At 40.5% G+C, this 14,649-nt stretch overlaps 1 protein-coding gene across 7 annotated transcripts in view; it reads left to right on the forward strand.

Moving 5' to 3' along the window:
- PALS2 (protein associated with LIN7 2, MAGUK p55 family member) overlaps nt 1-13,742 on the forward strand; it is a 192,031-nt gene extending 178,289 nt beyond the window's left edge. For 6 of the 7 annotated variants that reach the window (XM_056519816.1, XM_056519819.1, XM_056519815.1 and 3 more), the window contains exon 12: nt 11,188-13,740. In XM_056519816.1, the coding sequence (XP_056375791.1) occupies nt 11,188-11,364 (177 nt within the window). In that variant the 3' untranslated portion in view covers nt 11,365-13,740. Of the gene's footprint in view, nt 1-11,187 lie in introns of all 7 variants that reach the window. The other variant, XM_056519822.1, reaches the window with a different exon arrangement.
- The last annotated feature ends 907 nt before the right edge of the window (nt 13,743-14,649 follow it).

Here is a 14,649-nt window from a genome sequence, read left to right on the forward strand (position 1 = left end):
TTCTGGCACCATGGGCGCAGATTTTGATTTTTCTCCTCCACTTTGCTGCAATTCTTGTGAAACACCTAAACGGTTAACAAACTTTTTGAATGTCATTTTGAAAACTTTGAGGGGTGTAGTTTCTATAATGGGGTCATTTATGGGGTATTTCTCACAGAAAGTCCCCTCAAATGCAGGTCAAACTTAACTGGTCCCTGAAAAATTCAGATTTTGAAATTTTCATGAAAATTGCTGCTATACTTTGAAGCCCTCTAATGTCTTCAAAAAGTAAAATAGGTAAATTTTATGATGCCAACATGAAGTAGACATATTGTATTTGTGAATCAATATAAAATGTATTTGGAATATCCATTTTCCTTACAAGCAGGGAGTTTCAAAGTTAGAAAAATGCTAAATTTTCAAGATTTTTATGAAATTTTGTGATTTTTTTACCAAGAAAGGATGCGAGTAACGACAAAAATTTACTGCTATGTTAAAGTAGAATTTGTCACGAAAAAACTATCTCTGAATCAGTGACAGTGTTCAGAATTGCAAAAAAGGGCTCAGTCCTTTAAGGTGAAAAAGGGTTCAGTCCTTAAGGGGTTAAATCAACTGGTGCCAGAAAGTTAAACAGATTTGTATATTCTATTTAATAATCTTAATCCTTGCAGTATTTATCAGCTGCTGTATGCTCCACAGGCAGTTCTTTACTTTTTGAATCTCCTTTGCCTGTCCACGGTGCTCTCTGCTGACACCACTCACCATTTTAGTAATTTTTCAGAGTAGGAGCAAATCCCCATAGCAAACCTCTCCTACTCTGGACAGTTTCTAAAATGGACAGAGGTGTCAGCAGAGAGCACTGGGGTCAGACAGAAGAGATTAAAAAAAAACTTCCTGTGGAGCAAATAGCAGCTGATTAGTGCTGGAAGGATTACGATTTTTAAATAGAAGTAATTTACAAATCTGTTTAACTTTCTGGCACCAGTTTATTTTAAAAAAAATAATTGTCCAGCGGAGTACCCCTTTAACCTCTTAAGGACCAAGAGTGTACCTGTACGCCCTGATCCCACTCATGAGCTGAGCACACTTCATACCCGGTGGGTCCCAGTTGCTCTCAGCAGCCAGGATCCACAGTTAATGCCAGATATTGCCAATCAGGCCGATGCCCAGCATTAAACCTTTAAACACTGCGATCAAAGTTGATCACCACATTTAACATTGCCGGTTAACTCAGAGCTGGATATCCACGAAGTCCCAATCAGCTGAGTGGAAGGCGCTCCAGGATGCCCTAGCAGGCTAGAGCAGCAGAGTGCCAATAACACTGATCAATGCAGAGCCAAAGTCAGACCATGACATTTTGTATTAATATAGTGGATATCTAATGTATATGGGGTGTCCCCACAATAACAGGCTTACAGGTTAGCCATATATACAGTCAATTAATATTAAATTAAGTTTTTTTATCTGGTGACCTGTGTATGTTTTAGTTCCCGAATCACTCTACACGAATTTCTCCTTTTAGGGTCTATTCACACATACAGTATTCTGCACAGACTTGATGCGCAGGATTTCAAGCTGTGTTCAATCATTCAGTTTACATTAAAATCTGCAGCATAAAATCCTGCGCATCAAATCGGTACAGAATACTGTACGTGTGAATAGACCATTAGTCTGGATTTAATAAAAGTATTTTTTAATGGGTTAGGAATTTGAAGAAAAGGTTTTGTGGGCCCCTTTAGGTCCTTGTGTATGTAGATTTGTATCTACCCTGTTCCCTGACTGGGATACCTTTTTTGTGCTATTATAGAAAAAAAAAATCATCATCATCAAACATTTTTGCTGCACATCTGTTCTTTGTTAGTGTTTGCATGTGACATATATACTGGAGGTGGGGTAATTTTGTCATGTTTCTTCTGAACACTTACCTGTTCTTGGCGGCTCTTTATTATTTGCTATCTTTATATCTGGATTTATTGATGTGCTGCAGGTGATTGCCGATAACAGGTTTTTGTACAGCCTTTTCTTTTGTCAGTTCTGTCTCTTTTGGAGCATTTAAAATTGGAAAGTGTTTTCTCACTCATGGATTTATTTTCACAGTTCTTTTTAAACAGAATCATCGAAGCATGCTGCCACAGTCATTTTCTTTTGTGTACTGCGCCATTCTTTGTGTAAATCCCCTTAATCTTTATGAAGGACAGGTCAGAGAATATAGTTTTTAACCCCTTAACAACGCAGGACGTATATTTACGTCCTGCGCCGGCTCCCGCGATATGAAGCGGGATCGCGCCGCAATCCCGCATCATATTGCGTGGGTCCCGGCGCTAATCAACGGCCGGGACCCGCGGCTAATACCACACATCGCCGATCGCGGCGATGTGCGGTATTAACCCTTTGGAAGCGGCGGTCAAAGCTGACCGCCGCTTCTAAAGTGAAACTGAAAGTATCCCGGCTGCTCAGTCGGGCTGTTCGGGACCGCCGCGGTGAAATCGCGGCATCCCGAACAGCTGATCGGACACCGGGAGGGCTCTTACCTGCCTCCTCGGTGTCCGATCGACGAATGACTGCTCCGTGCCTGAGATCCAGGCAGGAGCAGTCAAGCGTCGATAATGCTGATCACAGGCGTGTTAATACACGCCTGTGATCAGGACGAGAGATCAGTGTGTGCAGTGTTATAGGTCCCTATGGGACCTATAACACTGCAAAAAAAAAAGTTAAAAAAAAGTGTTAATAAAGGTCATTTAACCCCTTCCCTAATAAAAGTTTGAATCACCCCCCTTTTCCCATAAGAAAAATAAAACAGTGTAAAAAAAAATAAAAATAAACATATGTGGTATCGCCGCGTGCGTAAATGTCCGAACTATAAAAATATATCATTAATTAAGCCGTACAGTCAATGGCGTACGCGCAAAAAAATTCCAAAGTCCAAAAAAGCGTATTTTGGTAATCACGGCGCAAAAAATGAGTCCTGATACCGCCCCGTACGTGGAAAAATAAAAAAGTTATAGGGGTCAGGAGATGACATCTTTAAACGTATAAATTTTCCTGCATGTAGTTATGATTTTTTCCAGAAGTGCGACAAAATCAAACCTATATAAGTAGGGTATCATTTTAACCGTATGGACCTACAGAATAATAAGGTGTAATTTTTACCGAAATATGCACTGCGTAGAAACGGAAGCCCCCAAAAATTTACAAAATGGCGTTTTTTTTTCTATTTTGTCGCACAATTATTTTTTTTTCCGTTTGCCCGTGCATTTTTGGGTAAAATGACTGTCACTGCAAAGTAGAATTGGCGACGCAAAAAATAAGCCATAATATGGATTTTTAGGTGGAAAATTGAAAGGGTTATGATTTTTTAAAGGTAAGGAGGAAAAAACGAAAGTGCAAAAACGGAAAAACCCTGAGTCCTTAAGGGGTTAAAATATATACTGTATGAGACTCTATTGGTATCCCCTACTATAAAATGTGTAGCCACAGCCATGACCAGATGCCATTGTGGCAAGCATCATACTTGCTTTTATGTGCTCTGCTCCTATTTGTTTGAACCAAATCCGTGCTGCTCTGAACAGTATTACAGTTTCCTTGATGCCTCTGCCCATTGTTTGTCTGACTTATTGTTACTTGACAGCTTGTCACCTTTTAGAAGCCTTGAATACATTAATTGGTTGAGGGAAAGGCTTTGTAAGACCTTTTTGAGTTTTATTTAGGTTAGGCGCCTTTCACACTCCGTTATAAACTTCCATTAAAAAAAGCCTTATAAACGGATGTTAAACTGACGCTACAAAATCCCATTAAAGTCTACGGGATTTTTTGATCATCCGTTATGACCCGTTGTAGCCCGTCATGAATAACTGACATTATTTGTAACGGAAGAAAAAACGGCACATGCACTAATTTTAACGGCTAAAGTAAATTAATTTCGGGTAAATGAACTGTTATTTTTAACCTTGAAGTCTATGGCAAACGGATAGGCCTTTATGTCATCTGTTTGCACGCTCAGAAGAGGTGACATCAGCAGACTTCTGCAGTGCTGAGGGACTACTACTACTCCCATTATGGAACAGACTTGTTTCCATGATGGGAGGAGTAATTCCCCGGCTGCGGGAGTCTAAAGGTGACTGGGGAGGCTACATTAGTGTTTGTACTACAACCCCTATCATGAAACAGACTGTTCCATGATGGGGGTTGTAGTACAGGGGCTGAGGGATTGATCGCACCGGCTCTCACTTCTGAGACCCGATGCGATTGGAAGTTATTAAAGGGGGGCGGGCTGCATGCTCCACTCCTCTGCAATGTACGATGTATTTTTTTCTTTCATTCTTAAGTTCCCTGCCGGGAGCCCTGAATGGCCGGTACGGATGAGCCATTCAGGGCTCCCGGCGGGGTTTTTTAAACTTCAGTGAGTCCCCACCTGCCTGCTGCCCAGTCATCTTCTCATCTTCTACACAAAGGAATAAAATGGGGGAATGTGATAATACAGTAAGGAACACTGAAGTTTAAAAACTCCGCCGGGAGCCCTGAATGGCTCATCCGTACCGGCCATTCAGGGCTCCTGGCGGGGAATTTAAAAATGAAAGTAAAATACATCGTATATCCCAGGGGAGCCACAGCATGCTGCCCGCTCCCCTGTTTAATAACTTCTAATTGCATCGGGTCTCAGAAGTAAGACCCGGTGCGATCATTCCCTGTTCCATGGTGGGGGTAGTAGTACAAACACTAATGTAGCCTCCTCAGCCACCAGCAGACTCCCACTGCTGGGGAACTACTACTCCCATCATGGAAACAAGTCTGTTCCATGATGGGAGGAGTAGTAGTGCCGGGTGTGGGAGAATGTAGGCAGAGGTGTTAAAAACGGCCGTACGTGACGGATGTTATAACGTGTCTTAACGGATTAATATGCCCGTTATTAATGTGTCCATTTTAGGACGTTGTCAGCCGTAACTCCGTCCTCCATCAGGTGAAACGGCGTCCCGCCTCGGACCAATCGCCGTCAGTCGTCAGCCGCAAATCAGTCCTCTGTCAGGTGAGAGACTATTCTCCCTCAGACGCAACTTCTAGCCGCATAGCAGGGCCGATGCTGCAAAGCATGTATAGGAGAGTCGAAACTGTGAAACTTGCACGTGTCTACTACTGACACTACATGTCCTACAGAGTCGGTATAGCAGAGCCGACATTGACTAGCGTGTACAGCAGAACCCGTATAGCAGAGATCCGACACTGACAGAGGGATGACACTGAGGGGTGTTTCGGATGAGACTTTAGGCTGACAAAGGAGGGAGTTGCGGCTGACACCTGACGGAGATTGGCCCAAGGGAGGAGGCGGGATGCCGCTTCACCTGACGGAGGACGGCGTTACGACTATGTCCTAAAATGGACACCGTACATTATTTTGACGGACGTCATTCACCCGTTAGCACCAGTTATTTCATCCGTTATTTATAAATCTGTTTTTGCACAGAAAACAGACATTTAACTCCTTCCCGCATTATCACTTATATAAACGTCATGATGTGCTGGTAGTTCACGCATCATGACGTTTATAAAAGTCATGCAGTTAACCCAGCCATGCGGTAACAGCGAGGGACAACTTCTGCAAGCCCCAGAAGTGGATGATCCTGGTCAGCGATCACTGTCACTGTGATCGCTGACTGGGAGGTTAAAGTTCAGATCCCCCGTTCTGCCCACCCCTACCGCTGAACATACCTGCCGGTACAGGGGCAAACCTCTAGCTGTTGCAAAATTACAACTCCCAGCATGCCCTTTGGCTGTCCGTGCATGCTGGGAGTTGTAGTTCTGTATCATCTGGTCCTTCAGATTTTGGTGAAATACAAATCCCAGCATGCATGGGCAGTCTGGGCATGCTTGGAGTTAAAGTTTTGCAACAGTTGGAGGCACACGGGTTGGGAAACACTGAGTTAGGAAACAGTGTTTCCCAACCAGTGTGCCTCCAGTCGAAGGGCATGCTGGGAGTTGTAGTTTTTCAACAACTGGAGGAGAACAGTTTGGAGACCGCTAAGTAGTGGTGTCCAAACTGTAGCCCTCCAGATGTTGTAAAACATCATCTCCAAGCATGCCCAGACTGCCCAGGCATGCTGGGAGTGGTAGTTCAGCAACATGTGAAGGGCCAGATGTTACAGAACTACAACTCCCAGCATGCCTGTAAAGTCTAGGCATGTTTGGAGTTGTAGTTTTTCAACATCTGGAAGAGCAGATTGAAGACCACTGCACAGTGGTCCCCAAACTGCGGCCCTCTAGATGTTGCAAAACTACAACTCCCAGCATGCATGGACTGCCAAAGGGCATGCTGGGAGTTGTAGTTTTGCAACAGCTAGAGGTTTACCCTGACCCCGCCCATGTGAATGTACATGATACATTTCACACGGGCGGGTTTACAGCGAGTTTCACGCTGTAAGATGCAGCAAATTTTCCGCTGCAGTTCAAACTCCCAGCAGGAAACTCACTGTGAACCAGACCATGTGAATGTACCCTAAAAACACTACACTACACAAAATAAAAAGTAAAACACTACATATACACCCCTACACAGTCTCCCCCACCCCTCCCCAATAAAAATTAAAAACATCAGGTACGGCAGTGTTTCGAAAACGGAGCCTCCAGCTGTTGCAAAACAACTTCCAGTATTGCCGGACAGCCATTGACTGTCCAGGCATGCTGGGAGTTTGGCAACAGCTGGAGGCACCCTGTTAGGGGTATTCTACGCCAGTGATTCCCAATGTCCATTTCTATGCAAATCCCTAATTTAGTCCTCAAATGCCCATGGCACTCTCACTTTCCTGCCCTGTTGTATTTCAAGGAAACACTTTAGGGCCACATGTGGGGCATTTCTGTACTCAGGAGAAATTGCCTAACAAATTTTGGGGGTCTTTTTCTTCTTTTATCCCTTATGAAAAAGTAAAGTTGGGATCTACTCCAGCATGTTGTTGTAAAAAAATGTAATTTTTTGCAATAACTTGCTGGTGTTGCCCCATGCTTTTTATTTTCACAAAAGGTAAAAGGAAAAAAAAAAAAAAAATTTGTAAGGCACTTTCTTCAGAGTACGGAAATACCCCATATGTGGATGTAAAATGCTCTGCGGACGCACAACAAAGCTCAGGAGTGATAGAGCGCCATGTACATTTGAGGTAATTTGCACAGGGGTGGCTGATCGTTACAGCGGTTCTGACATAAACACAAAAAAAACACCCACATGTGACCCCATTTTGGAAACTACACCCCTTAAGGAACGTAACAAGGGGTATAGTGAGCCTTAACTACCCACAGGTGTTTGAAGAATTTTCGTTGAAAATGAAAAATCTTTGTTTTTCACAAAAATGCTGGTGTTATCCAACATTTTTCACAAGGGGTAATGGAAGATATAGTGTTACAAATTTTGGGGGGATTTTTTTTCCCGAGTATATAAATACCCCACATGTGGATGTAAAGTGCTCTGCGGGCGAACTACAGGGCTCAGCAGATAAGGAGCGTCATTTGGCTTTTGGAGAAAGAATTTGGCTGAAATTGAAGGCCATGTGTGTTTACAAAGCCCCTATGGTGCCAGAATGGTGGAAGCCCCCCCCCCCCCCCCACATGTGACCCCATTTTGGAACTACACCCCTAACATAATGTAATAAGGGGTATAGTGAGCATTTACGCCCCACAGGTGTCTGACAGATTTTTGGAACAGTGGTCCATGGAAATGAAAAATACAATTTTTCATTTGCACAGCCCACTGTTCCAAAACTCCAAACGCCAGTGGGGTGTAAGTGCTCACTGCGCCCCCTTATTAAATTTTGTGAGGGGTGTAGTTACCAAAATGGGGTCACATGTGGGAGGGTCCACTGTTCTGGCACCATGGGGGCTTTGTAAATGCACATGGCACCTGACTTCCATTCCAAACAAATTCCCTCTCCAAAAGCTCCTTCTCTTCTGAGCATTGTAGTGCGCCAGCAGAGCACTTGACCTCCACACATGGAGTATTTCCATACTCAGAAGAAATGGGGTTACAAATTTGGAGGGAGGGGTGGGGGCATTTTCTCCTAGAACTACTTGTAAAAAGTTATTTTTGGGGGGGGGGGACTGCATTTTAGTGAAGAATTTTTTTTTTTTCATTTACACATCCGAATTTAACGAAAAGTTGTCAAACACCTGTGGGGTGTTAAGGCTAACTGTACCCCTTATGTGCCTAGAGGGGTGTAGATTCCAGAATAGTATGCTATGCAATTTTTTTTTACTGTTATGGAACCATAGGAACTTCCTAGATGCAACATGCCCCCCTAAGACCATTTCAACAAAATTCTCTCCAAAATCCCATTGTCGCTCCATCGCTTTTGAGCACTCTAGTGCACCCACAGAGCTCTTTATCTTCACATATGAGGTATTTCCTTACTCAAGAGAAATTGGGTTACACATTTTGGGGGGGCATTTTCTCCTTTTTCTCCTTGTAAAAATTCAAAAACTTGGTCTATAAGAACATGTTAGTGTAAAAAATGAAGATTTTTAATTTTCTCCTTCAATTTGCTGCTATTCCTGTGAAACACCTAAAGGGTTAACAAATGTTCTGAATATCATTTTGTATACTTTGATGGGTGCAGTTTTTATAATGGGGTAATTTATGGGGTATTTCTAATATGAAAAACCCTCAAATCCACTTCAAAACTGAACTGGTCCCTGAAAAATTCCGATTTAGAAAATTTTGTGAAAAATTGGAAAATTGCTGCTGAACTTTGAAGCCCTCTGATGTCTTCCAAAAGTAAAAATGTCAATTTTATGATGCAAACATAAAATAGACACATTGTATATATGAATCAATATATAATTTATTTGGTATGTCCATTTTCTTCACAAGCAGAGAGCTTCAAAGTTAGAAAAATGCAAAATTTTCTAATCTTTCATGAAATTTTGGAATTTTTCACCAAAAAATTATGCAAGTATCGACAAAAAATTTACCACTAACATAAAGTAGGATATGTGACAAAAAACTATCTCTGAATCAAATTCATAAGTAAAATCATCCCAGAGTTATTAATGCTTAAAGTGACAATGGTCAGATGTGCAAAAAATGCTCTGGTCCTTAAAAAATTGACCTCGGTCCTTAAGGGGTTAACCCCTTAACTCAGGGTTTTTCAGTTTTTGCACTTTCGTTTTTTCCTCCTTTTTAAAAATCATAACCCTTTCAATTTTCCACCTAAAAATCCATATTATGGCTTATTTTTGGCGTCGCCAATTGTACTTTGCAGTGACATTAGTCATTTTACCCAAAAATGCACGGCGAAACGGAAAAAAAGTAATTGTGCGACAAAATCGAAGAAAAAATGCCATTTTGTAACTTTTGGGGGCTTCCGTTTCTACGCAGTGCATATTTCGGTAAAAATTACACCTTATCATTATTCTGTAGGTCCATACGGTTAAAATGATACCCTACTTATATAGGATTGATTTTGTCGCACTTCTGGAAAAAATCATAACTACATGCAGGAAAATTTATACGTTTAAAAATGTCATCTTCAGACCCCTATTACTTTTTTATTTTTCCACGTACAGGGCGGTATGAGGACTCATTTTTTGCGCCGTGATCTCAAGTTTTTATCGGTATGATTTTTGTTTTGATCGGACTTTTTGATCACTTTTTATTCATTTTTTAATGGTATAAAAAGTGACCAAAAATGCGCTTTTTTTGACTTTGGAATTTTTTTGCGCGTACGCCATTGACCGTGCGGTTTAATTAATGATATATTTTTATAGTTCGGACATTTACGCACGCGGCGATACCACATATGTTTGTTTTTATTTTTTACACTGTTTTATTTTTTTATGGGAAAAGGGGGGTGATTCAAACTTTTATTAGGGAAGGGGTTAAATGACCTTTATTAACACTTTTTTTTTACTTTTTTTTTTTTGCAGTGTTATAGGTCCCATAGGGACCTTTAACACTGCACACACTGATCTCCTATGCTGATCACTGGTGTGTATTAACACGCCTATGATCAGTGTTATCGGCGCTTGACTGCTCCTGCCTGGATCTCAGGCACGGAGCAGTCATTCGCCGATCGGACACCGAGGAGGCAGGTAAGGGCCCTCCCGGTGTCCTGCAAGCTGTTCGGGACGCCGCGATTTCACCGCGGCGGTCCCGAACAGCCCGACTGAGCAGCCAGGTCACTTTCACTTTAGAAGCGGCGGTCAGCTTTGACCGCCGCTTCTAAAGGGTTAGTACCGCACATCGCCGCGGGTCCCGGCCGTTGATGAGTGCCGGGACTGACGCGATATGATGCCGCGATCCCGCTTCATATCGCGGGAGCCGGCGCAGGACGTAAATATACGTCCGGCGTCATTAAGGGGTTAAAGGGAATCTAAATTTCAAGTAAGAGCTGCAGACACTGTTGAATAGCTGTTGGCATACAAAAGCAAACTGTACCATTCCTGGAGCTAATAGTGGTTGCCAAACATATAAAATTGCATTTTTATTTCTTTCAAGTGTCAAGGAGGTGGAGCCAATCTGTACAAGTGCTGCAACTTGGCACACCTTCTTACTCCAGCTCACCTTCCAGCCTCTCCTAGGTTAAGAAATCAGGGACTTCTGGAAGGACCTGCAGGTTTAAAATATGGCGCTGACAGGATGCCTAATGAAGCCGTATATGCGTGGTGAAACGTATTGCATTGTTGCATTGTTACATTGTTTTAGATTAAATTGTATATCCTACCTGTGGTTGTTCCTGTCAGCGCCATATTTTAAACCTGTAGCTCCTTACAATAGTCCCTGATTTGTTTATCTTTGCACAGCAATAGGGCCGCAGACGGAACCATTCATCCCACTCACTCAATACATTGGGGTGTGTGTTTGTGTTCACACAACCACCTGCGGTAAGCAAACATCTTTCCTGTATATGGTTCTTCCGCTGGTGATATTTTACTATAGAGCACCTCTCTATGCTTCATTTTAAGTTCTCCTAGGTTAACAGACAGGGCTCAGTATTTCAGTCAAGGAGGGCATGGCGGTAAGGGAGAGGGAAATGGCTGCTCTGCCCAGCTTCATTGACACCTAGCTACGAAATAAGAATGACACTCACCATTAGCTCCTTACCATCAGTCATAATATCTTGTCATCAGGATTTAATACAACTTAATAGAAAGATATATAGCTTAAAATGTATAACTTGAGGAAAGTGCCACTTAAAAAGACTTCTGAAATTCCTTTTCACTTTTTCATTTTAGGATACAGATCTGAAAAAGACGGTTGATGAGAGTGCTCGGATTATGAGAGCTTACAACCATTACTTCGACCTAGCTATTGTAAATGATAACTTGGATAAAGCCTTTGAGAAGCTACAAGCAGCCGTTGAGAAGCTGAGAGCGGAGCCACAATGGGTCCCAATTAGTTGGGTTTATTGACTGTTTTCTTAAGTTAAGATTTTATTAACCAATAATAAAGACACTAAACAGAGAGCTCAGAGACGAGACCTCCGACACACGTGTCGTTTGTTTCCTTGTAAGTATTTCAAGGATCGTACACTGTTCTGAATTTTTATATAACACTTTGAAGGGAAAGTGTACTTAAATATGTAATTTATTTTAATTTTTATAACTTTTTAAAGATTATCTTTCTATTCACAATACATGAAGGAAATGCGTTGAAGCATTTTTGTTTGTTTTTTTGTTTAGTTTTTTCATGTGGTACATATGCCTTTTTCATCTAAGAAAGTTTGTCATTAACATCTGGTCTTACATTTTCACTGTGATATAAAGGATACTTGAAATAATTTTGTAAGTCTATGTTGTTTGATACGCAAGTGGATTAAAAACAAATTTCCATGTTAAGAAAACACTTTCTCTGAGAAGAAATGTAACAGCACTGTAACTGAGTCGAAATGTGCCACGTGTGCCGATCACAGATTTTCAATGTGCTGTAGCAAACAAACTGCAATACCTACTACTATTTTATTAAGAAGTAGTTATCTTATGTTGATGCAGGGGAGCAATTTGTATTAGTACAACCCTGCATGGAAGAATGGTATTTTCATCTAGCTACCTATATTGTCATAATAACCCTCCAATATCGTACATGTCATAGTGTGGAGGCAGCCATATTATGAGATGAATGAATGCTTCTAATAGTGGTGTAATGTATTCCCATAAGATGCCGGCATCTTATATAGGTTGTTTTTGGTTTATTGAAAATTAAGGTACTGCATTCTCCAGAATAGTGTTATGTATTAGCAAGGGATATGTCACACTGATGTCTAGTACAAACATGGACTTTGTCTTCTTGACTCATCTTAACTGATAATATTGCAGTACATTAAATTTCTGCGAAACTCATATGGTGGTTGTCTTTACAGCATTACACATAAACAACCCATACATGGAAAGTGTTAATTTCAATAGAAGGGTTTTATATGTTTTCCCCACTGAAACCGAACACTTGAGTTGTCTTTCTTATTGCCAAGATTTTACAGTATAAAGAAACCGTTTTCTATTTAGGTCTATTCATCCTTTTATATTTGCCCATTCAATGTACGACCTGAGACAAGAAAAGCCACCAAGACATTTTTTGTGAAATGGTTGACCACATCCATTATTAAGGAGTATAATAGGTATATAAATTAGTTCAGCCTTTAGGTCCTCCGGTGGACTGGAAAAGGTGGATACATTCCTAGGAAAGGGTCTCCTAGGACTGTATCCACCTTTTCCAGCCCACGGGAGCACCTGAAAGCTGAACTCATTTATGCAGGAAAAGTCGTCAGCTGCCGAGCCGAGAAGTTTGTGACGAATCGAATTTACTGTAAGTTCGCTCATCTCTAGTGTTCACTCATCTGTTGTGAACTGTGGTCCTTCTTCAATACAAGTTGTGAAGCAATAATTGTACTGTTGTCTTGGGGACTTTTTTAAGATCGGCTTTCACTTACTGATAACAGGCAGCTTTGGTGCAGTTGGGACCAAGGTGTTATCCTTTGAGCCACGTCTAGATTTGTAGCAAATAGCATTTTGTTTTCACCATGTACAGGTACGTTCACTCTCATATATTTATAAACTAAAACATTGCTTTAACCTGTTAATTCAGTATTCATTCTCCTGCCTGTGTGAAACAGACCTTGTGATAATTTATTATATTTTTATTTCACTCCTTAAGATTCTACCATTGTAATAAAATGTGCTGTAAAATTCTGTGCTTTGTTTATGGGTGTTGCTTATCCCTCCTGAATAGTACATTATTGTATATTCTCAACATTGATGTCTGCGATATTATAAAATGGGCCATACCCATTGTTTGGGAAGTTTGTTTTTTCATTTCATCTCATAAGGCAGCTACATTATTAAGAACATGCTATGTATATAAGGTATTGCCCAATAAATCCTCATTTACCAGTGTTCATAAAAACAATTTTAAATATACAAGGTTTACAACTAAGTATTACCAAGATATCTGCTGCTGTATCACTTACTTGACTCATTATTTAGCAAGTGAATAATATCCAAATTCTAGTAGCCATACAAACTGATTATCCCTTACCGAAAATAAAACCTAGTTGTCTTGACTCCTGACACCAAAGCAGACAACATGATGCTAATGAATACTTCCTATGAATATTCTCTCCTAAGGAACCGATCACCTGGTTAGGTAAGAGCAAGTGTTGGTAGCTGATAAATAAGTGTGCATTTGAAGTATGGATTAAGATATTTAACATTTGTGATTTTTATTTTTTTTAATTGATAAAAAATTACTCAAAATAAAAATACATTGTATAAAAATAAAACTCTAATTCAGTACTTCAGGCTTCTGAGTTTTTTTTTTTCCTCCCTATACAGATTTAATTGGCTTTATGGAACAAGTTGAAATTTATTCTTGGCTAGAAATCAAAGTGGACATATTTATACCGAAATGTATTGTCCCTGCAGTTCAGAATGTGTACAGAAAAACATCCGCCTTTAATCAGAGCTGCCTTCATAAGAATCTGTGGAAACAGCCAAATGGATTACCACACTCCGGGTTTAAATCAGGGGTTTAACTTCAGGCCAGAGCATATTTTGCCTTTTTAAATGCTTTTCTAATTTAAATATATACATTTTGTAAGAGGTTTTCATTAGGAAAAAAATCATCAAAAATTGGAAAGAAAATTTAGATTTTCCAGATTTTTCCATGTTTTAATACTGTTTACCCATTAAATATTATTGGCCCCAAAATAAATCCACTACTTCTTTCATGCATAGCAATGCTAAATATTTGTATATTGTGCAACATATGATGTCAGTCAGTAACAAAGGGCCCTTTTATAGATTTAAATGCATCACCCTCCCTTAGCTTTTTTGGAAGAAAGGACCAAAATAGGCAACCAGGAGCAATTCATTTATAGAACAATGTACATTCTGTTGCATTATGCAAACTCTCTAAAATAGGGGTGTGTGTGTGTGCCTGGACTATATTTGGGGAATGGGAATTTTTAATTAAATTTTTAACTTATACAATTATTTTTACATTTACTTTAATTATTAGTTTTTTTTCCTTTACCACGGGGGCACACGTTAGCAGGGAACCCATTTTCTATGTGTTGAATATTTTCCCTGTCCCGATGTGATTCGAAATGTTCACATCTAAACTAATCAAAGTTCTTTGTAGAATTCTTTCTTTGTTCAGGTGGAAGTTGGATTTGGCAAGGAGTTATTGGAATGAGTGATCAC

Source organism: Hyla sarda, chromosome 5, assembly GCF_029499605.1.
Source record: "Hyla sarda isolate aHylSar1 chromosome 5, aHylSar1.hap1, whole genome shotgun sequence".
Lineage (NCBI taxonomy): Eukaryota > Metazoa > Chordata > Amphibia > Anura > Hylidae > Hyla > Hyla sarda.